The sequence below is a fragment of the Ahaetulla prasina genome, chromosome 2 (assembly GCF_028640845.1).
Source record: "Ahaetulla prasina isolate Xishuangbanna chromosome 2, ASM2864084v1, whole genome shotgun sequence".
NCBI classification, from domain to species: Eukaryota; Metazoa; Chordata; class Lepidosauria; order Squamata; family Colubridae; genus Ahaetulla; species Ahaetulla prasina.
The window spans coordinates 187024546-187049209 of record NC_080540.1 but is presented as its reverse complement, the minus strand read 5'-3'; the positions used below and the strand labels follow the sequence as shown (position 1 = coordinate 187049209).

Sequence of the window (24664 nt, the reverse complement as noted above, 5' to 3'; positions counted from 1 at the left end):
TCCTGCCTTCTTCATTCTCAAAAAGTAATTTAGGTTCTAATTTTTCTTTAATATACAGAGCTATTCCTCTTTTACTTTGTTGTACCAATGAAATAAATAAGATTCCTAATTTTGGATATTTTAATAATTTTATATGTTGCTTTCTAATGTGTACTTCTTGTAAACATGTAATGGCCATCTTCAAATTACTTAATTTATTTAAGGTTCTATTTCTTTTTGCAGCCACATTCAATCCATTCACATTTATTGATGTTGCTTTTATTTCTTCTTCCATGTCTTACTTATTACTAGTTTTTAGTTTCATTGCCCTTGTCTCTCTTTGTTCCATTTGATCCTTTGCTCTTGCTCCTTCTCTTAATGCTCTTTCTTCCTGTTCCTTTGTGCTTTCTTCTTTTTCTTTCACTTCATCTTCAAAAAATTGTTTTGTCTCTCCTGCTGCTCCCTCATCTTCTCAAGTGGTCCATAGAATAATTCATAAAATAGCTTTGCTTTTTCAATTGAATCTAATTTGTGTCTTTGTTCTTGCCATGTCACCAAGATTTCCTTAAGTATTAACCATCTGAAACTCACTCCTTTTAATATTAGAAATTTTGTTAAGAAATGAAATTTTCTCCACAGATCTCTGACTCTTCTAGGTATTTGTCTCAGTGTCACAATTTCTTTATCTTTATATTTCAATGCTGTATTTCTTGCTGCTTCTAATATCTCCATTTTCAGTACTTTCTTTGTAAATCTTACATGTACTTCTTTTTTCTTAAGTTTTTTTTATTTTTTAACAAAAAATAAACATAAAAATCTCATCAAATCAATTAAATATGTTGATGGGACATTTACATATGTTCTTGTGCAATCTCAGGATAAACATATCTTTCATACATCTATCTTATATCATCTTGATCTCTTATTTGGTGTGGGTCTTTAACATAATTTTCCTTCTAGCCAATAATAAAATAACTCCCATATTTTATAATATTGCTTATCTTCTTGATCTCTAATTTCAAATGTCAATTTACTCATCTCTGCACATTCCATCATCTTACTAATAATTTCGTCTTGCAAGGGTAATTTCTCATTTTTCCAATTTTTAGCAAACACAATCCTGGCTGCTGTAATAATATTCACAATCAAATATTTAACATCTCTAGTATATATTTCAGGTAAATTCCCAGCAAAAACACTTCAGGTTTAAAGTCAATATGTTTTTTGATCATTTTCTCTAACCACGTGTGTATTTTAGTCCAATATCTTTTCACTTCGACACATGTCCACCACATGTGATAATATGATCCAGGTATCTGATAACACTTCCAACATTTTTCGGATTTGTCCTTAGACGTTCTAGCAATTCTTGTCGGGGGTAGATGCCACCTGTAAAACATCTTATACAAGTTTTCTTTGTATGCTGTAGACATTGTCATTTTATAATTATACATCCAAAGTTTCTGCCATGCCTCTAAGTCTATCCCATAACCAAAATTCTTCCCCCAAACAATCATTGTCTCTTTTACTTATTCTTCCTCCAGTTTAACCTCTAATAGGTATCCATACAGCTTCCTAATCAAGTTATCATCTGTATCTGTTAAAATCTTATCAAAACTCATTATATTGTTATAAAAGCCTTCTGTTTTAAAACCTTTCACGTATCTGGATTGTATTTGAAAATAAGAAAACCAATTCATTTTTATACCTTCTATTTCTAATTCTAGTTTAGATTTTAACTCACCCTTTTCATTCAACAATTCATTGTATCTAACAATATGTTCCTTTCTAAATGTTATTGGATATGAGAATGCCTCAATAGGTGATACCCAAACTGGAATTTTTAAAAAGTAACTTTTCTTTATCTTCTCCCAGTTTGACAACAACGCTTCTCTGACTAAATGTCTTCTAAAGTATCCCTGCTTTTTAGCTTTTCCATATGATAAGAAAGCATGCCATCCCAACAACAAATTATGCCCTTCCAAGGTCAATATTCTATTATTCCTTAAAGTTAGCCATTCTTTAATTCACATCAAATTTGCTGCTTGATAGTACAATTCCCAGTTAGGTAGCCCAAAGCCACCTCTCATTCTCACATCTGGTGGTAATTTTAATTTTATCCTCGCTTTTTTCCCTTGCCAAATATATTTCAACATCATTTTATTCAGTTCCCCAAAGTATCCTCTCCCCAGTTTGATTGGAATTGTCTGGAACAAATACAAAATTCTAGGTAATAAACTCATCTTAATTGTTGATATTCTTCCAAACAGTGACAATTGTAGATGTTCCCATTTTGCCAAATCTGTCCCAATCTGCTGTTTGGGTTTACTATAATTATCCTCTTTCAACGTACTACACCTTGCAGTCAGATGTATCCCCAAATATTTAACTTTGTTTGAAACCTGCATCTCTGATCGCTCCGCCAATTCAAGTTTTTGCTTCATTAACATATTTTTTGTCAAAATTTTCATTTTATCTTTGTTAATTTTCAAACCTGCAACTTTCCCAAATTCACCTATTTTATCTATCAAGCAGGTTATAGATTCTAATGGATCCTCAATAATAAAAACCAAATCATCAGCAAAGGCTTCAAGTTTATATTCTTCTTTTTGAATTTTCATGCCTTTTATCTCTCTTTCCTCTCTAAAAATTTCTGTTCAGTACTTCCAGTGTCAACACAAATAGGATTTGTGATAGTGGGTAATCTTGTCTTGTGCCTTTTTCAATTTGAATCACTTCAGTCAATTGACCATTTATCATGACTTTAGCATATTGTTTATGGTATATAGTTTCTATTGCTTGAATAAACATTTCACCAAAACCCATTTGCTTCAATTGTAGAGGAATAAAATCCCAATTAATGTTGTCAAAAGCTTTTTGTGCATCCAAGAAGATCAACGCCATCTGCTTTTCGGGGTGGGCTTCATAGTATTCTAGAGTATCCAATTTTTTATTATTATTTTTTTGTTTACATTTATATCCCGCCCTTCTCCGAAGACTCAGGGCGGCTTACAGTGTATAAGGCAATAGTCTCATTCTATTTGTATATTTTTTACAAAGTCAACTTATTGCCCCCCCAACAATCTGGGTCCTCATTTTACCTACCTTATAAAGGATGGAAAGCTGAGTCAACCTTGGGCCGGGCTTGAACCTGCAGTAATTGCAGGCTACTGTGTTCTAATAAGAAGGCTTCTTAACAGCCTGAGCTATTCCGGCCCTTTTTATTCTCGTATTGTTTTTAATATGTCTTTTAGGCAGAAATCCATTTTGGTCAGAGTATATAAACTCATTCAAATATTGTTTAAGTCTTTCTGCCAATATTAACGCAAAAAATTTATAATCCGAGTTTAACAGGGATATTGGTCTGTAATTTTTAATGCGTTTTAAGTCGGTGTCCTCTTTCGGGATAAGCATAATATAAGCCTCTGTCCAGGTCTCAGGTATTTCCCCTTTTTGGATCACTTCGTTCATAACTTCTAGTAGCGGAAGACCCAATTGTTCTTGAAAAGTCATTAAAATTCAACTGGCAATCCGTCTGGGCCTGGTGCTTTTCCCCTTTTCTGTTTTTTAAACGCTTGCATTAGTTCCATCATTGTTATATTCTCCTCCAAAATCATTTCCATATCTTTAGGAATCTGGGGTAAATTTGCTTTGTGTAGATATTGTTTCACTTTTTCCTCATTAATTTCCTCTTTTCCATATAATTGTCCATAAAAATTTTGGACAATTTTTTTCTTCTCTGCATTCATATATTGAATCTGATCTTTATTGTCCACTAATTGTGCTATTCTATGATTTTCTTTCTCTTTTGTGAGTTTGTAAGCTAGCTATTTACCTGGCTTATTAGCATTTTCAAAATAATTCTGTTTTGCCCCTTTGGTTTTTTGTGCTAATTCTTCTTTTTCAATCAGAGCCATTTTATGTTTAATTAAATCCATTCTCATTTTAATTTCTTTTCTTTCTGGAAATCTTTGTAGATCTTGTTCTCATTTCCTATCGTCATTTTCTAATGATTTCAAAGTTTACCTTTTCTTACAGTTCCTTCTCCCTACATAGTCTATAATCAGTCCTCTTGCATATGCTTTCATTGTATCCCATCGATTTTGAATTGAGGTGTCTTCCTTTTTATTCCCCTTGAAAAAGGAGGACAGTTCCTTCTCTATTTTTTGTAACAGTTCTTCATCTTTTAAGATCATTGTATTTAAAGTCCATCTAAATGTTTTCTTTTGGCCTTTCCATATCAACGTCCTGGTGTTATGATCCGCCCAGGTATTAACTTCTATATCAATTTTCTCTATATTAAAACTCATTCCTTTTGTCATCCATATCATATCTATTCTAGACCAGGACAAATGTCTATTTGAATAAAAAGTATATAGTCTATTCTCTTGATTCCTTTCTTTCCACACATCTTTCAAGTTCATTTCTTCTATCATTTTAAAGAAATATTTCGGGAGGGTCTTTCTATTTTGGCTCATTATTTTTTGTGTTCTATAATCTAGCTTTGCGTCAACTACACCATTAAAATCACCAAGGATACAGGTGTTTTCGTAATCCAATTCAACAATCTTCATATGCAATTTCTTATAAAAATCCTCTTGATTTTCATTAGGATTAATACTCAGTATTAATTGTAATATCTATGCCGGCTAGGGATGGCCCTTTCTCTGCTGTTATTTATATTTTCCATGAGATATTCGCCTATTGAGCTCTTACGACTGCGAGGTTCCCCCGCCTCGCAGGAATGGCCCTCTGTCTTATCGAGGGCCTGCCTTAATGAAGGGTCTTGGGATCCAGAGAGGTGGCATGCGTCTAAGAAGAACCTTTGGGGGTTTTTAAATAGGTTTTTAAAGAAGGGTTTTTTAAGGGGGGGAGGGAAGAGACGGGTGGGGGGAGAAACCCGTCGGGGAGGGAATGTGTTGTGTCTTGCCCGCTCTCACCGCAGCCGGGGTCTTCTTATCTGCTTCCGAACGCTGATAGTATGCCTCCCGGCCCCAGCCCTGGCTCCATGCCCAGACAGGCTGAGGAGGAGGGGGCACCTCCCGGCCCCAGCCCTGGCTCCATGCCCAGGCAAACGGAGCAACTAGACCCCTCCCCCTCCCCCACAGCATGTGAGCCTGAGGGAGGTTTATTACCAACAGCTGCCGACTGGAGTGACCCTCGCTTCAGAAGAATTGATAGGCGCCGGCATCAGAAGAAGGGAGGGGCAGGCCTGGATAAGTGCTGAGTCATGGAGCCACACCCCATGGCCTATATAAAGGATCTGCTTTCTGGCAGTCTCTGAGTAGGCAAAGTCAAACATATCTTGCTGAAGTCACTTTCTGGTCTCCTGCCTGCCTTGAGGACTTTGCTAGGACTTTGGCAGAGCTGCAGAGGCATGCCTGATTCGGATTTCCCTGACCCGGCCGTCAGCGGAGGAGTGGGACACGACAGAATATCCAGTCCCTGCGCTTGCTCGCGGCGTCACTCCACCTGGTCCGAAGGCGGGGGGAGAGGTATGTTCCTGGTTTAGAGGGTCGTTCCATCTGTACAGTAAGTGGGAGAGGCAGATATGGTGGAAGCAAGGGGCTGTATCGATCTTCTGGGAGCACGTGTTCGCTGTTTAAAAGCGATCACGTGCTCCAGCCCCTCAGTCTTTACCCGTTCCCCGGATGGCCAAGATCCTCAGAGCTTCGGCCTTCGGTTGATGTTGTGCAATGCGCGGTCCGTGGTCAATAAGGCCCCCCTGATCTGTGACCTTATTCAGGGGGAGTCTGCGGACTTTATGGGCATTACGGAGACCTGGTTGGGCATGGAAGGGGGGGTGTTCCCCTGGTTGAACTGTGCCCTCCGGGTTTCCATGCATTCCATCAATCGAGAGCCCAAGGTAGGGGTGGGGGGGTGGCGGTTGTTATTAGGGAAAGCCTAGAGCCGAGGGAGTCCACTGTGCCTCAGATAGCCGGTTGTGAATCCCTCTTTGTGAGGTGGGGCCATAGGAATCAGACGGGCTTGTTGATCACGTACCTGGCTCCTTGCTGCGTGACTACAGCCCTACCCGAGTTGTTGGAGGTGCTTGCCGGAGTGGCGGTTGAGACCCCCAGACTTATGGTCATGGGGGATTTCAACTTGCCATCAACCGGCTTGTCATCGACGGCAGCTCGGGAGTTCCAGGCTTCCATGACAGCCTTGGACCTGATTCAAGTAACTGTTGGCCCTACGCACAGTGGGGGAGGCACACTGGACCTGATTTATATCTCTGATCAGTGGTTAAATGATCTGGAATTAGGACATTTAGTAATAGAACCTGTATCATGGTCAGATCATTTTCTCCTTTGCCTGGACTTTCGGACCGCCACCCACCACCACAGGGAGATGGAACCAATGCGTTGGTTCCGTCCCAGGCGCCTGATGGACCCTGAGAGGTTCCTGACGGAGCTTGAGCCGTTCCCTGAGGATCTGGCACACGGCACGGGAACAGGCCACGGCTGGGGCTTTGGACTGTGTCGTGCCTTTGCGGCCTCTGACCCGGCGTAGATCTCAACCGGCCCCTAGGTTCTCTGAGGGGCTGAGAGAGATGAAACGCCAGAGAAGACGCCTAGAGAGTACCTGGAGGTCCAGACGTTCCAAAGCTGACCGGACACTAATTAGGTCTTATTCTAAGACCTACCTAGTGGCACTGAGGGAGGCGAAGCATTCTTACATTTCCACCCTCATTGCATCGGCAGATAACCATCCGACCTCCCTGTTTCGGGTGACCCGCTCTCTCCTTCATCAGGAGGGGCAGGATGACCCCTTGCAGGGACCTGCCGAGGAGTTTAGTGGTTATCTATACGATAAAATCGTTCAGCTTCGGGATATTTGGACCAAAATTGTGATGATTCAAGTGAGAGGACGGAGACGCATCTTGTTGAGATTGTTTGGGATGAGTTTGACCCTGTGGCTCTTGAGGACGTGGACAGGTTATTGGGGAAGTTACATGCCACCACATGTTTACTGGATCCGTGTCCCTCCTGGTTCGTGCTGGCCACACAGGAGGTGACACGAGGCTGGCTCTGGGGAATTATTAATGCTTCCTTGTTGGAAGGGGTTTTCCCTGCCACCTTGAAAGAGGTGGTGGTGAGACCCCTCCTCAAGAAGCCTTCCCTGGACCCAGCTATTTTGGGAAATTATCGTCCAGTCTCCAACCTTCGCTTTGTTGCGAAGGTTATAGAGAGTGTGGTGGCATGGCAGCTACCCCAGTACCTGGATGAAGCTGTCTATCTAGACCCATTCCAGTCCGGCTTCCGGTCCGGATATAGTACGGAGACAGCTTTGGTCGCATTGGTGGATGACCTCTGGAGGGCCAGGGACAGGGGTTGTTCCTCTGCCCTGGTCCTATTAGATCTCTCAGCGGCTTTCGATACCATCGACCATGGTATCTTGCTGCACCGGTTGGAGAGTTTGGGAGTGGGAGGCACCGTTTATCGGTGGTTCTCCTCCTATCTCTCTGACCGGTCGCAGACGGTGTTGACAGGGGGGCAGAGGTCGACCGTGAGGCGCCTTACTTGTGGGGTGCCACAGGGGTCGATTCTCTCGCCTCTCCTGTTCAACATCTATATGAAGCCACTGGGCGAGGTCATCAGTGGCTTTGGGGTAAGATACCAACTGTACGCTGACGACACGCAGCTGTACTTTTCCACCCCGAGCCACCCCAACGAAGCTGTCGAAATGCTGTCCCGGTGCTTGGAAGCCGTACGGGTCTGGATGGGGAGAAACAGGCTCAAGCTCAATCCCTCCAAGACGGAGTGGCTGTGGATGCCGGCACCCCGGTACAGCCAGCTGCAACCACAGCTGGCTGTTGGGGGTGAGTCATTGGCCCCAATGGAAAGGGTGCGCAACTTGGGTGTTCTTCTGGATGGACGGCTGTCGTTTGAAGACCATTTGACGGCCGTCTCCAGGAGAGCTTTTTACCAGGTTCGCTTGGTTCGCCAATTGCGCCCCTTCCTTGATCTTATCACAGTCTTATGCACGGTCACTCATGCTCTTGTCACCTCTCGCTTGGATTATTGCAATGCTCTCTACATGGGGCTCCCCTTGAAGTGCACTTGGAGGCTCCAGTTAGTTCAGAATGCAGCTGTGCGGGTGATAGAGGGAGCCACACGTGGGTCCCATGTAACACCGCTCCTGCGCAGACTGCACTGGCTGCCTGTGGTCTTTTGGGTGCACTTTAAGGTTCTGGTTACTACCTTTAAAGCGCTCCATGGCTTAGGGCCTGGGTACTTACGGGACCGCCTGCTGTTACCTCACGCCTCCCACCGACCCGTACGCTCGCACAGAGAGGGACTTCTCAGGGTGCCGTCCGCCAAGCAATGTCGGTTGGTGGCCCCCGGGGGAAGATCCTTTTTTGTGGGGGCTCCTACCCTTTGGAACAAACTTCCCCCTAGTTTGCGTCAATTACCTGACCTTCGGACCTTCCGCCGCGAGCTGAAAACGCATTTATTTATTCGAGCGGGACTGGCTTAAATTTTTTAAATTCTTAATTTTTAATTTTAAATATTAATTTTAACTGGGGTTGTAATTTATATGAATTTTAAGGGTTTTTAAGTTTAAACATTTTAAATTTTTGGCCAATTATAGAATAAGTTTTTTAATTCTCTGTTTTAACTGTACATTGTTATTGTTTTATATTGGCTGTACACCGCCCTGAGTACTTCGGGAGAAGGGCAGTATAAAAATCTAATAAATAATAAATAAATAAATAATAAATAAGGAGCATATAATTAAAATATTAAAAGTTTTTTTGTGTTATCATCTATTATTTCTAGCATCAAAATTCTACCATTCTCATCAGAGTATATTAAATTTGTCCTAATTGTCTCTTTTATGTATAAGGCTATTCCCCTTTTCTTACACTGTGGTAGTGAGGTAAATAGTTTCCCTAATTTTTGTTGTATTAATACTTGTTCATGTTGCTTTTTAATATGTACCACTTGCAAACCAATTATATCCAATTTCAATTTCACTAACTTATGGAATGTTTTCCTCCTCTTAATGGCCGAATTTAATCCATTTATGTTTATTGATATCCATTTCCTCTCTTCCATTTCTACACTTTATAGTTAGGTTTATCGCTCTTTCAATACTGTATATCTTGCTGCTTCTAATATCTCCATTTTCAATACTTCCTTTGTAAATCTTACATGTAGTTCTCTTGGTAGTTTATTTCTCATTGCATATCTTGTATATACTCTGAAAGTTTCATTGATCTCATTTAGTATCTTTTCCTTGGGTTGTTCCAACACTTCTGTTAGTATCTCGGCAATCACCTCAGGTAATTTTTCTCCTTTTTCTTCCTCTATATTTGACCATCCCTGATGGTTGGATTAGTAAAAATCAAAAATAGTAAGATAAAATATAAAAATACCCACCCCAAGGCCCACCCACCCAGTCAGCTGTGACAATCAGGCCATGCCCACCCCGGCCCCCAAGGGCAAACAAAATCCCGATACAGCCCCCAATGGGATCGAGTTTGACATTCCTAGGTTAAAGTGTTGAGCCCACCAGAGTTGCTTAGGGGATAGTTTCCGGAAGGGTGGTGGTCTTCAGTGCTTCTAGTTTCTTATGATCCATCCAGACCTCAAATGGGATCTTGCAGGAACTGCCTCCATGTTAGGAGAGCCCATCGGACTGTGAAAGCCTCCTTTTCCCAGATAGCTGAGCACCTTTCAATATCAAACAGCTTGAGAGACATATAAGCACAAGGTTGTCATTCCCCTTTGGCATTCCTTTGGAGTAGGAATGCCCCTATTGTTACATCACTGGCATCAACCTGTATTCAGAATGCTTTTTCTGGATCAGGGTGTTTAATGAACAGCTCCGGCATGAACAGATACTTCAACTTTTCAAATGTGGTTTGGCAGTCAAGGGACCAATCCAAGGGTTGGCTGGGTTTTGGTTTTGTCCCACCTCCGTCTGGTTTTCATCAAATTGGTAATTGGTAGAGCTATCTGGGCAGATGTGGGAATGAATTGGCGGTAAAAGTTTGCAAATCCCAGGAAACTCTGTAACTGCCCCCTGATTCGAGGGGGGCTCTCATTCCAGTATTGCTTTCAGCTTGTTGGGATCCATCTCCATTCTCACCTTTGAAATGCAATACCGCAGATAGTCCAAGCAGGTCTTGTGAAACTCACATTTAAACAGCTTCACATAAAGTTGGGCTTTCTGTAGTTTTTTGAGTACCGCCGTGACCAGCCTCATGTATTCTTCAGGGGTCTCAGTGTATATTAATATATTGTTTAAGTACACTAAGACCCCTTTGTACAAGTGATTGTGCAGAGTCAACTCTCCAGTGTGGCATGCTCTCAGAACTCCATCAGAATGATGTCCACTTCACTGGCCATTTGGAACCACACTTGTAGATTGTGCAGCAGCCCTCAGGGTATGCAGTTTTGGTACAGCTCTCTTCAGCCCTTCTTGGAAGTAGGAAATCAACATATGCTCAGATCAGTCCCTCAAGTGGCTAGCTAGGCTGTGGAAGACTTGGATGTACTCTGTTACTGGCTGCTTTGACACGTGCACACTGCTCAATGTGCCCACAAATGAAGTGCACACATATGCACTTGGCAACAGCTCATGTAAGTGGATGCACATGTGAGTTTGCCTGCCACTTCTGCAGCCTGGTTCCATACATCTCAAGGCTTGGTAGTGGGCCATGGCTCAGGATTTGGGGACCCCTGGCCTAGCTCTCACTGATCACTGAGTCTGATAAAGGCATACCCCTCCCCTTTGATACCCATGCACTATCCTTCAGGTCCATTCTTGTTATTGCAGTAGATGAATCCAGCTATTCCACTAGACCAGGAGTATCAAACTCAAGGCCAGCGGGCCCAGCCCGGAAATATCAAAGGAAGTCCAGAAGGTGTCCATCCTGCCTCCCTCCCATTCCCCTCCCCACCCCACAGGACCACGGAGAACTACAGTGCTGACCCAGCCTGGGTCAGGAGTTTGACACTCCTGCACTAAACTCTTCCCCCCTTTGTGTCTCAGAACATATCAGCTTAGAGAAATGGCTTTGAAAAAGGAGAAAGACAAATGGCTCTCTGCCACTTCACTGAACACCCATCACCACCCCTCAAATACCAGTTGGCTGTTATTTAGCTTCAGTTGATGGGGAACTTGTTTCTTGAAGAGAGTTAACCCATGTTCAAAAGAAGCCTTGCTAAATCTGGTTGGCATCTGTGCAAGGGAGGAGAATGGAGTAAGGAAAGCTCAATCACCACCATCCCATCATGCCACTCCACCACACGTAATGCTGCAATTAATGTACGGTTTTCCCAGTGATCAGTGACATTGAGGAAGATGGCCAAGCCAAAGAAATGTAACAGCCCCTTTATTTAGTGCAATTTATGCAGGAAATTAGGATAACACACTCCAGCTGCAAACACTGACTTTTGGAAAACACAGAAGCATTTGGGATTTACAGAAAGCAAAATCTATGTTTGGTTTGTTTTTTTGACAGTTTTCATCAGCTAGAAAACACTTTACTCTGCAGAAGAGTCTTAAATCTGCAAGCTTGGATGTTCATAGAAGGAAAATAGCTAGTATAAGATGGTGTTATTAAACAAAGGCATAATTATCCCTTATCTATATTGCTTTCCCACTCCAAAAGATACACTTTAGCTGATTTTCTTGAAAAAGTGGAGTGTTTGGGTTAGTTGTGCATAGTTATGTGTAAGGTAAAATAGATTCTTATAGTAGCAATTACAGTAGGAATTCATAATAGTTTGCGATTTAAATGCTGGGTTCTCATGGATTTTTTGTTTCTGTTGTTTGTCCTTTTTGTCCTCTACACTGCTTCTGGCAGTGTCCGTCGGGCATACATAATAAACAAGGAGATCTGCTCTCGTATTGTTTGCAAAGAAGATGAAGCCATGCAAGGTAAGTGACATGACAAAAAGGGATATTTTTATCAAAAATTCTGATATTAGAAAAATGCATAGAAATGGTTGCATCTCTTTTAAAGAAGGAAAAGTCATTCGTATCAGAGCTGTATGGTTATATAGTTCTAGTAACATTCAATTGTCAGTGAGACAATTTAAGAAGCCTGCTAACAAATGAAAGATGCAGAAATGCTAAATGTGCAGAATAGGAACAGGAAGCGGGGGGAGGGGGTAGGGAGAGAAGGAAGAGCGAGGATTTGTTTAGGTGATTATTAGGTAATACCTTGTTTCCAAAACAAGTATATGGATATTCTCCAATTGTGTCACAGTGATCCTAAATGTATTTGAAGTGTACTACACTCCTAAACAGATATAAAAATAAATAAAATAGAGCAGTGCTCAGCAAAGAAAGACATTAGATTTGCTTGAAGATTTTCAAACTGTTCTGAATATACCGTATATACTCGAATATAAGCCGATCCGAGTATAAGCCGAGGTCCCCAATTTTACCCCAAAAACTGGGGTAAACTGGGGACTCGAGTATAAGCCGAGGGTGGGAAATGAGGCACCTACCGGTTGGGGAAACCCTCCCTCCCTCAGCTGAGAAGGCTGGCGGCTCCCCCGCCCCGCCCTCTCACTGCACCGGCAGGGCTTCCCAGCGCCGTCCGGTAAAATGTGGGAAAAGAAAAAAAACTCGAGTATAAGCCGTATATACTCGAGTATAAGCCGAGGGGCTTAAAAAAAAAAAAACTCCAGTATAAGCCGTATAGACCCGAGTATAACGCGAGGTCCCCAATTTTACCCCAAAAACTGGGGTAAACTGGGGACTCGAGTATAAGCCGAGGGTGGGAAATGAGGCACCTACCGGTTGGGGAAACCCTCCCTCCCTCAGCTGAGAAGGCTGGCGGCTCCCCCGCCCCGCCCTCTCACTGCACCGGCAGGGCTTCCCCGCGCCGTCCGGTAAAATGTGGGAAAAAGAAAAAAAAAAACTCGAGTATAAGCCGTATATACTCGAGTATAAGCCGAGGGGCTTAAAAAAAAAAAAACTCGAGTATAAGCCGTATAGACCCGAGTATAAGCCGAGGGGACGTTTTTCAGCACAAAAAACGTGCTGAAAAACTCGGCTTATACTCGAGTATATACGGTATTTGATATTTCTTAATGACTAGAAAGAAAATTAAGGATATTTAAAACACATATAGAAAAAAATGTTTAAAATAATATTTTTATATTTGTTTTCTCAACAACCTGGCAGATTTTTATGGAAATGAAATATCGCAGACTTTGAGACAAGTACCTGTGAAACTCATAGATTGAAAACCATCCTTAAAATATATTTAGTAATAATTAGAAACTGAACTGGGTTTCATATTTAGGCATATTTTAATGCTATGGATCCATAAAATGATTCTTGCAAATGAAGCTGCATGTATCAAATAGCTCTTTCTTTCTCTGGCCTGTTTCTAGAGGAGATTTGCCGCCAGCTGGCTGGCCTGCCACCACGCCGCCTCCACCGCTCTGATGAACCCCGAGGACCATCCTGTCGGCGAGCAAAGGGCCAATCTCAGAACACACTTGATTCTCAGTGATCAGAAAGCTGTAGGAATGAGAAGAACAAAGAGGAACTGAGATCATACTGGAAACCCATTCCAGATTTACCTTTTCTTTTTTTTAAAAAAAAGTTTTTTATTTTAAACACATTAAAACAAAACACAAACATACAACATTTATATACATATCCCTTTTTTTTTATCAGCTCGTTCAAAATGGCCCTTTCTTACTATTTACACATATTTTAACTTTGTCTTAATCTACACTTATTATCTATCTTCCTTTATTTCGTTTACATTTTACCTTGATCTTCAACATTTTCCTCTCTCCTTTATTCCTTTTTCTCATTTTTCCTATTTTCCAACCATTCATACCACCAGATTTACCTTTTCATACACAATTCCTGTCTCAAAGGATGCTTCACTAGCACAGGGGCCTTTCATATCATAGGTCATCTTTGAGATGTTAGTACTTATACCCTTCTGTGCATCTACTTCTGGGTTATTTTAACCTTGAACTCCTTATATAAGTCCTACCCAAAACCCACCTTAAAATACACATACAAAATACTTGTTTTTCTCAGTGACTTTCCACCCAGTTTAGAGCCATCTTGTCTACAGAAAATTGCTTGCAGATAATTAATATAATTTGTATGGATGCTGCACTTATAATCTATTCTTCATAGAGTTTGATTGTTTCTCTGCAAAATTAGAGGATAATAACCATATATTGAACTCACCAGTTGTATGTCTTATGCACCTACTTGAAAAGGAGGAGTCACTGAAACTATAGAATCATAGAAAGTAAGGATCCATATACACCATTTAGTCCATTCTTGTTCAGTATAGGTGTCCACTACTACAGCATCCCTGGTGTCCTAGTGTATGTTTAAACACTTTCATTAAGAAGAATTTACTATTTCCTGAGGTCATTTGCTCTACTCACTGTTAGGGCATTTTGTCTTGAAATCCAATTAAAAGCTACTTCATTTATCTAACTATTTTTAGTTCTGTATTATGGAACAACTTTGAAAAGGTTCTACATAACAGCGGTCCTTCAGATATATGAACAGCTACCATGTCTGTCTAATCTTCTCCAAGTGAAATATATCAGGCACTTTCAACTATGTCTTGTAAACTTTTCCTCCAGACCCCTAATCACCTGACTGTTCTCTTCTAGACTTGCTCTAGTTTGTCAGTGTGACTGTCTTTCCTAAGACATAATGCTCAGAACAGGATGCAACATTTTCTATAAAATCTGATCAGCACTGAAAAAAAGGAAAGAACTTGTTTTATTAAACTCCTGTTTGCTCCTCATATTTACTCACTCATCAAATGCTTAACATAACAAAATGGTTTCTTTATATGTCTTCTGAAGGTGCCTCAACAAGGGTCAGCAATAAGCACTGCTCACAGTTGACAATTAGCTTTAGTCACCCACACAGTGGAAATCAGCAGCACCCAATCAGCAATCTCTCCCTCTCCTTGGCCCTTTTTCTCTTCGGCTTATGCTCTTCTGCAATCTATTTCAACTTTCTCTCCCAAATTCCTGTCGCTCTCCATCTCTTCTCATAGCTCATTATGTAATCTATAAATTTATCACTGGATTTGTGTGAGAAAAACATTCTGTTTCTTTCAGAATGGGATGTAGTTGGGGGTGAAATATATTGAGAATTTGCTCAACTAAATATTTATACTGCTTTTGCAATGGGAAGGAGGGACATTACTTAAACATTTATCTCTGTTTTCATAAACCTTGTTCAGGACAGCTACTCCACAGCAAGGAGACTAATATATGCTTATATTTAAGTGATTGTCCACTAGAACTCCAAGATCTCTCTCACAGTTACTGCTATTGACCCAGGTTTCACCTATTTTATGCTTCTACATTTGGTTTTTCTTGAATAAGTGTAAAACTTACTTTTCTTACCATTGAATTTCATTTTCGTAGATAGACTTGAACACCGAGCCCAGTGGGCTCTATCAAGATGCAGATGGATCTTGAGTCTATCTTCTAGGGTGTTGACTATTCCTGCCAGTTTAGTGATGCAGATGACACTAAACTTACAAGAATAGCCACCTCAGAAGATAGGCTCAAAATTCAGATGGATCTCAACAAACCTGAACACTGAGCCCTATCTATGATACCAAAATGAAATCCAATGATGAGAAAGTAAGGTTTTACATCTAGGCAAAAACATCCCAAATGTACAGGCACAGATTAGGTAAAACCTGGCTAAATAACAGTAACTGGGAGAGGGATGTTGGCGTCCACTGGATAATATGAGCCAGCAGTATGTGGCAGCAGCCAAAAAAGCCAACACAATCCTAGGTTGCATTATCAGAAGGATAGACTCAAGATTATGTGAAGTAATAGTCATCATCATCATTTTAGCCATTGTCTGTCCACTGCAGGATGATGGCCTCTTTTGCATGTATCTAATCTATGCGGTCATGAACTTTCTTTTGCCAATTGGGCTTGCAATATTCGCTGATATCATCAATTCATCTTGTTTTAGGTTTCTTTTGTGGATACTTTTTATCAAGTGGGATCCATTCTATGACTGCTTTGGTCCACCTGCCATCAGTTCATCTTGCTATATGACCAGTCCATTTCCATTTCCATTCTTTTACTCTCTTGATATAATAGTATTAGTATCGCTTTAGAAAGTCTTAGTAACATCACATTTAGAATACTGCATCCAGTTTTGGTCACCATATGATAAAAAAGATGTAGAGACTTTGGAAAGAATACAAAGAAGAGCAACAAAGATTAGGGGGCTGAGGCTAAAATATATGAAGGACAGTTGCAGGAATTGAGTGTCTAGTCTACTGAAAACAAGGACTAAGGGTAACATGATATCAGTATTCCAATATTTGAGGGCTGCCACAAGGAAGATAGGGTCAACTTATTCTCCAAAGCACAAGAAGGCAAGACAAGAAATAATGGATGGAGACTAATTAAGGAGAGAAGAAACCTAGAATTAAGGAGAAATTTCCTAACAGTGAGACCAATTAACCAGTGGAACTGCTTGCTTTCAGAATTTGTGGGTGCTCCATCACTGGGAGGCTTTTTAGAAGATACTGGATAGCCTTTTGTATGGAATGGTATAGGGTCTCCTGCTTGAGCAGGGGTTGGACTAGAAGACCTCCAAGGTCCCTTCTAACTCTGTTACTCTGTTACGTATCTGCTCTAATACTATAGAGCAGATAGAAGGATGGTATGATAATAGCTTTATCTAGAACTTTCTTGGCACTAGGTCTGTATAATTAATGCAGCCTGGAAATGGACAATTGTTTTTTTAAAAAAACTAAACAGGATATTGTAGAGTGTTTCTTATTCTTTACTCTCTTAATCATTATCTTGTGGCCGAGTGGCCGAGGGAGGCCACTGTACCTCAGATTGCCGGCTGTGAATCCCTCTTTGTGAAGTGGGGCCATCGCGATCAGATGGGCTTGTTGATCACGTACCTGGCTCCTTGCTGCGTGACCACAGCCCTACCCGAGTTGTTGGAGGTGCTCGCCGGGGTGGCGGTGGAGACCCCCAGACTGATAGTCATGGGGGACTTTAACCTGCCATCGACGGGCCTGTCATCGTCAACGGCTCGGGAGTTCCAGGCTTCCATGACGGCCTTGGACCTGATTCAGGTAATTGATGGCCCCACGCACATAGGGGGTGGCACACTGGACCTGATTTATATCTCTGGTCAGTGGCAAAATGATCTGGTATTAGATAATTTAGAAACGGAACCGGTGTCATGGTCAGATCATTTTCTCCTTCGCTTAGATTTTCGGACCGCTATCCACCACTGCAGGGAGACGGAGCCAACGCGCTGGTTCCGTCCCAGGCGCCTGATGGACCCGGAGAGGTTCCTGATGGAGCTTGGGCCGTTTCCTGAGGACCTGGCCCACGGCACGGCTGGAGAGCTAGTTGCGGCCTGGGAATGGAGCTTTGGACCGTGTCGTGCCCTTGCGGCCTCTGACCCGGCATAGGTCTCGCCCGGCCCCTTGGTTCTCCGAGGGGCTGAGGGAGATGAAACGCCGGAGAAGACGCCTAGAGAGTGTCTGGAGGGCCAGCCGGGCAGAAGATGACCGAACACTAGTTAGATCCTATTCTAGGACCTACCTAGTGGCAATGAGGGAGGCGAGGCGTTCCTACGCTTCCACCCTCATTGCGTCAGCAGATAACCGCCCGGCCGCCCTGTTTCGGGTGGCCCGCTCCCTCCTGCATCAGGAGATGCGGGATGACCCGTTGCAGGGCCGTGCCGAGGAGTTTAGTGGTTATCTATACGACAAAATCTTTCAGCTCCGGGACGGCTTGGACCGAAATTGGGATGATCCAGGTGGGAGGGCGGAGTCGCATCTTGTGGAGGTTATTTGGGATGAGTTTGATCCTGTGACTCTCGAGGACGTGGACAGGTTGCTGGGGAGGCTGCATACTACGACATGTTTACTGGACCCGTGCCCTTCCTGGTTGGTACTGGCCTCCCGGGAAGTGACACGAGGCTGGCTCCAGGGGATTACTAACGCTTCTTTGCTGGAGGGAGTTTTCCCTGCTGCCTTGAAGGAGGCAGTGGTGAGACCCCTCCTCAAGAAGCCTTCCCTGGACCCAGCTATTTTAGGTAACTACCGTCCGGTCTCCAACCTTCGCTTCACTGCGAAGGTTGTAGAGAGTGCTGTGGCACGCCAGCTACCCCAGTACCTGGATGAAGCCGTCTATCTAGACCCGTGCCAGTCCGGTTTCCGACCCGGATACAGCACGGAGACAGCTTTGGTCGCGTTGGTGGATGATCTCTGGAGGGCCAGAGACAGGGGTTATTCCTCTGCCCTGATCCTATTAGACCTGTCAGCGGCTTTCGATACCATCGACCATGGTATCCTGCTGCGCCGGTTGGAGGGGTTGGGAGTGGGAGGCACCGTTTACCGGTGGTTCTCCTCCTATCTCTCCGACCGGTCACAGACGGTGTTGACAGGGGGGCAGAGGTCGACCGCGAGACACCTCACTTGTGGGGTGTCACAGGGGTCGATTTTCTCACCCCTCCTGTTCAACATCTATATGAAGCCGTTGGGTGAGATCATCAGTGGCTTTGGGGTGAGATATCAACTGTACGCTGATGATATTCAGCTGTACGTTTCCACCCCGGGCCACCCCAACGAAGCTGTCGAAGTGCTGTCCCGGTGTTTGGAAGCCGTACGGGTTTGGATGGGGAGGAACAGGCTCAAGCTCAATCCCTCCAAGACGGAGTGGCTGTGGATGCCGGCACCCCGATACAGTCAGCTGCGGCTGACTGTTGGGGGCGAGTTATTGGCCCCAAAGGAGGGAGTGCGCAACTTGGGTGTTCTCCTGGATGCACGGCTGTCGTTTGAAGATCATTTGGCGGCCGTCTCCAGGAGAGCCTTTCACCAGGTTCGCCTGGTTCGCCAGTTGCGCCCCTTCCTGGATTGGGATGCCCTATGCACAGTCACTCACACTCTTGTCACCTCCCTCCTGGATTATTGCAATGCTCTCTACATGGGGCTCCCCTTGAAATGCACTCGGAGGCTTCAGTTGGTCCAGAATGCAGCTGCGCGGGTGATAGAGGGAGTCACACGTAGCTCCCACGTGACACCTCTCCTGTGCAGACTGCACTGGCTTCCTGTTGCCTTTCGGGTGCATTTCAAGGTTCTGGTAACCACCTTTAAAGCGCTCCATGGCTTGGGACCTGGGTACTTACGGGACCGCCTTCTGTTACCTCATGCCTCCCACCGACCCGTACACTCGCACAGAGAGGGCCTTCTCAGGGTGCTGTCCGCCAGACAATGTCGGCTGGCGGCCCCCAGAGGAAGATCCTTCTCTGTGGGGGCCCCCACTCTTTGGAATGAACTCCCCCCTGGTTTACGCCAAATACCTGACCTTCGGACTTTTCGCCGCGAACTGAAAACATATCTGTTCGTGCAGGGCTTTCTTAAATTGTTTAGTTTTAAATTCTAAATTTCTCTCTGGTTTTAATTGGGTTTTTTTAGATTTTTAATTATTTTAATTTTGGCCACACTGTATAATAAGCTTTTTAATTGTATTTTAACTGTATATTGTTTCTTTTTACTTTGGCTGTACACCGTCCTGAGTCCTTCGGGAGAAGGGCGGTTTATAAATCTAATAAAATAAATAAATAAATAAATAATCTTTGGGCAATTTGGTAGTAGCGGACACATAAACAGGAGTTACTATATCCTGAGTTCTGGAAATTCCATTAAAAGTGCTGAGACTGCCTTACCCTGAAGCATGGGCATTGGTCCATCCTACCCAGTCCTGTTTTTTTTATTGGTAGTAGCTATCCAAGATCTCAGCAAATTCTTTTAGAGCCCTCCCATCTTCCCTTACTTTTTTAAAATTTAATTTGCTAAAGTGTGGATTTTTTCCTTCTCTTTCCTTCTTTCCTTCTTCAGAAATAATCTACTTTCAGAAAAGAATGTAATTTATCACTGATTCTTTTCTTCAACTGCAAGTATTTAAATAAGTAATTAACTTTAAAATCCTACAGGAAAACTGGATGTTTATTTCTGTGAAAATTTAGAATTCCTTGGTGAGACCCTTCATATGACATATGTGGAATTCTCACCTTTCAGTTTTTCTCAGTAGCAATGATTTTCTTTAAGCTGTATCTTGCATAATAATAAAAGAATCATTACTATTTCTATTATTCTGGCATTTGTTTTAACGTGCCTTTTTCCTTTTAATTCTATTCAGCATGTTGCCATTGGATCCTAGAAGTGCATGTCATTTAGTTACTAATCCCAGATCCCAGTGAAATGGCAGTATGGCATTTGCTTGGTACTATCACTACATGACACAAATCTACAAAATATGACATTGTCTGAGCCTTCTTTTCAGATGAACCTCTTGCTTTCAGATGGAATCTAAATGTTTGATTATATCAATTCACTAATAAAGAGAAAAGTAACAGCTGAGCAGCCACTACAATATCCTCTTGTACTGATGAAATTGAATTATGCAAAATAAGTAGTACCACTGGTACTTCCATGGCATTTGTGTAGAAAAGTTTCCCAGTGGATTGTATCACAATACCACTACTGTAGTAGATGCAAGTTGAGTTTAAAGGGCTAAAATGGTTGCTTCTGCCTGCAGCCCCACTAATGAATTGCATGAAATATTGTATAATATGTGCCATTTTGTACCAGCAGCAAATCTGGAAATAAAAGCATTAGAAGGAAGTCATCCATTCATCCACACAAATAGCAGGACAAATGTCTGTATAAAAGCAGTATTTAAAAAACAGGTAATATGGAATAATTTTGACAGTGAGTGGCTATTATGGATTGTTGTTTTTTTAATTGGACCACAGGTATTATGCCTCATTTAACAGCTCTTTTACTATTCTTAGTAGCTTAGTAGCTGTATTGTGTTCATGAGGACAAGTATGCATTTGGTGCCAAAGTATTTTAAAACAGATCACATGATCTTCTGCACTTGACAACTCTTGACTGAAGGGATGAGTAATTTGTATTGTTTATTATCAGGAAATAGGAAAATTCATTTGTGATAGTCTGCTCACATACACAAGCAACTCTTGGTTACTATAGGTAATAAATGAAGGATATGTATATGTGAATTTGGCTATATGTTAGGAATTGTCTTTAACTTTTGATAGTAATGATAAGGAAAAATGAATAAAAATGAATTTTTCTCATCACTTTAGGAAAAACAATTGCCTGTTGCATTTCTGCATAACATCTAGTTATTATTAAGCTAGAGATGCAGTTCTAATTAGAAAAAAGAGAATACTCTATCATGTAGAAAATATCTACTTTTAAAAAAAGTTTTTAATTTTATATGAGAAGTTGGTGCACTTATGTTGTTAGAGGTACATATATAATAACTTTAAATCTGTTCTGAATGTGAAATATAGAATCAGGTACTTTTTAATGTATTATATAGCTATTACACATCATCTTTTGACAGAACACAAGATATTTCTTATGCAGCTTCACTGGTCTACTTTATTCAGTTAGAATTTGTTGAAAAGAGCAACTATATAAATAACTTGTATTTTGTAGAAAACTTACACAAATATATTAAAAGATAATTTGAGTTCTGATTCCTTTTGCTCCAGTGTATGATCTGTCCTATAGTTTTATTATCTGAGTTCACTAAATAACTCAGTCTTCTTCCCAGAAGCAGCAGAATTCAACGAGTAGGCCAGGCAGTCCACTAGCCCTCCAAGACCTCCTGTGTCAACCTGCAAAACAACTTCAGCTGAAGCCATTCTCTCTCATGGTTACTCCTGCTTTGTTTCTTGGTTGCCATTCATGGAGGGAGGGATGAGGGAATTTAGGAATGTGGTGCTTCAGCTGCTAGTCAAAACATCTACCAGCCTACATGTGAACCAAGGTCACGTCAACGGACATCTTTCAGAGCTGAGCGGAAACCTGTGGCTGACTTGATTGGCCCAAATGACCTACAAGACACAGGGGGGTGGGGAAATCCTATTCTTTTAACTATCCCTGAACACAGGACTATTTAGACCTAGCTTCAAATTTCTAAATGCTGACATGATGCACTCAATAAAGCATTTCTTGAACCTGAACAAACTGTCAGAGTCTTGACTGTTCTTCAGTGCAATGCAAACTCATTCTTTGTATTCATCTTCATGCAAAAGAAACTATAGCCCAACCTACCTGTAACTCCAGTCTGGTTTACATAACTGTAAAAACCAGACTGGAAATAAAAGTTAAAATAAGAAAAAAAAAACAGTAAGAGAACACCTGCCTGATCTTGATGGATACAAATCACAAGGACCTGATGGATTACATCTCAGAATTCTGAAGGAGCTGGCAGATGTCATCTCAGAACCACTGTACCACATCTTTCAAAAATCTTGGAACACTGGGGAACTACCAGAGGACTGGAAAAGAGCTGATGTGGTTCCCATCTTCAAAAAAGGGGGGAAAAACAGACCCAGGAAACTACGGACCAATCAGTCTAACATCAATACCCGGGAAGATACTGGAAAAGATAATAAAAAAACAGATCTGCCAACACCTAGAAATGAGTAAATTAATAACTAGCAGCCAGCACGGGTTTGTTAAAAACAGATCATGCCAATCCAAACCAATCTAATTATTTCATTCTTTGACATAGTGACTAAATTAGTAGATCAGCAAAATACTGTTGACATAATATACTTAGACTTCAGCAAGGCACTCGACTAAGTAGACCACAACCTACTTCTTGAAAGTAAGCTAGAAAAAAGTGGGATAGATAGTATCATCACCAGATGGATTAATAACTGGCTTACAAGCCATACTCAACAAGTAGTCCTTAATGGGTCTATGTCTATATGGAGGGAAGTAAGCAGTGGGGTACCACAAGGTTCCATCTTAGGCCCAGTACTCTTCAATATTATTTATTTATTTATTTATTTATTTATTTATTTATTATTTGTCAACAAGTACAAGGAAACAAGTGGTATAAACATAGACATGGACACATGAAAAAAAAATTGGCACAAAAAAAGGATATAAATAGGCAAAACATAGCCATAAACACATAGAATGATTACATATAATTGGGAACAGTAGGACAGGGACGGTAGGAACACTGGTGCGTTTATCCATGTCCCCTTAGGGACCTCTTAAAAAACATGAAAGGTCCATGGTAGACAGTTTAAGGTAAAAGGTATGGGGATTAGGGAGTCTAACAACAGGATCAGGTAGAGTGTTCCAGACATTTACTACTCTATTGCAGAAGTCATATTTCCTACAATTAAGATTAGAATGAATTAAATTAAGTTTAAATCTCTTAATAGCCCTTGTGTTATTATGGTTGAAATTGAAGTACTCATTTACAGGTAGAAAATTTTGTTAAATAATCTTGTGAACTAAGCATAAATCGGAATATAGACGATATAGTTCGAGGCTATCTAGACTTAAAATTTCAAGCCTGCTGGTATAGGGAATTTTATTTCGAGCAGAAGATTTAAGAAATCTTCTAGTAAAATATCTCTGGACACTCTCTGATGTATTGATGTCTGAAATACAGTGAAGGTTCCAGGCAAGTGAGCAGTATTCAAGTGTAGGTCTTACAAAGGTTTTATATGCTCTGGTTTGGAGTATAGTGTTACCAGAGAGAAAACTTCGTAAAATAAGATGTATAACTCTTAATGCCTTTTTTGCAATGATATTACTGTGAGTTCTGGGACTTAGATCCTTTGAAATGAGTACTCCTAGGTCTTTGACAAAGTGTGGGCCAACTTTAGATCATTTCCAGCCAGCAGATATTTGATGTTCTTATTTCTATTGCCAAAGTGCAGGACTGAGCATTTGTTAGCAGAAATTTGGAGTTGCCAATTGTTTGACCATTCAGATACATAGTCTAAGTCATTTTGAAGAGTAGCAGAGTTGTCTGTGATGTTGAATAGTTTAACATCATCATCAAAGAGGACACAGCTGCTTATAATTTGATCACAAAAGTTGTTGATATAAAGCAGAAAAAGTGTTGGACCTAGAACACTGTCTTGGGGAATACCACTGTTAACAGATGCAGGATTTGATAGGGCACTGCCTATTTTGACCACTTGTTGCCTGTTTGACAGGAACGCAGCTATCTAATTATGTAGGGGTCCACAAATGCCATAAGATTTTAGTTTCAGAAGTAGTTTGTCATGCACTACTGAATCAAAGGCTTTACAGAAGTCTATGTAAATTGTGTCTGTTGCTTTTTTCTGGAAACCAAATTGTTTATCAGAGAGTAGGTTTTTTGCCACTAAGTGGAGGGTGATGGATTGATTTATGATGGATTCCATGATATTACACGTGACACAACAAAGAGAGATTGGTCAATAATTCTCAACAAGGCTGGGGGTCACCTTTTTTGAAGATAGGTATGACTGATGCTAATGACCATATGTCAGGCAAGGAGCCCATTCTAAAAGATACTTCATAGATGGTGCTTAGAGGTTCAGCTATGGCGGAGGAAAGCTTTTTAAGAAATAATATCTTCATAAATGACTTAGATGAGGGAATAGAAGGGAAACTTAGATGCTACTAAGCTGGCAGGAATAGGTAACACCCTAGAAGATAGGCTCAAGATCTAGATGCATCTTGACAGACTTGAACACTGGGCCCTATCTAACAAAATAAAATTCAATGTAGAGAAAAGTAAAGTCCTACACTTAGATAAGAAAAACACACATACAGTATAAACTGGGGAAAACCAGGCTTAATAGCAGTGACTGTGAG

At 41.6% G+C, this 24664-nt stretch overlaps 1 protein-coding gene across 5 annotated transcripts in view; it reads left to right on the top strand.

Moving 5' to 3' along the window:
- Window positions 1-13600, top strand: part of MFAP5 (microfibril associated protein 5) — a 64770-nt gene extending 51170 nt beyond the window's left edge. For all 5 annotated transcript variants that reach the window (XM_058166808.1, XM_058166810.1, XM_058166811.1 and 2 more), the window contains 2 exons: window positions 11801-11874; window positions 13344-13600. In XM_058166808.1, coding sequence (XP_058022791.1) covers window positions 11801-11874; window positions 13344-13465 — 196 coding nt within the window. In that variant the 3' untranslated portion in view covers window positions 13466-13600. The remainder of the gene's footprint in view (window positions 1-11800; window positions 11875-13343) is intronic.
- Window positions 13601-24664: the final 11064 nt, after the last annotated feature.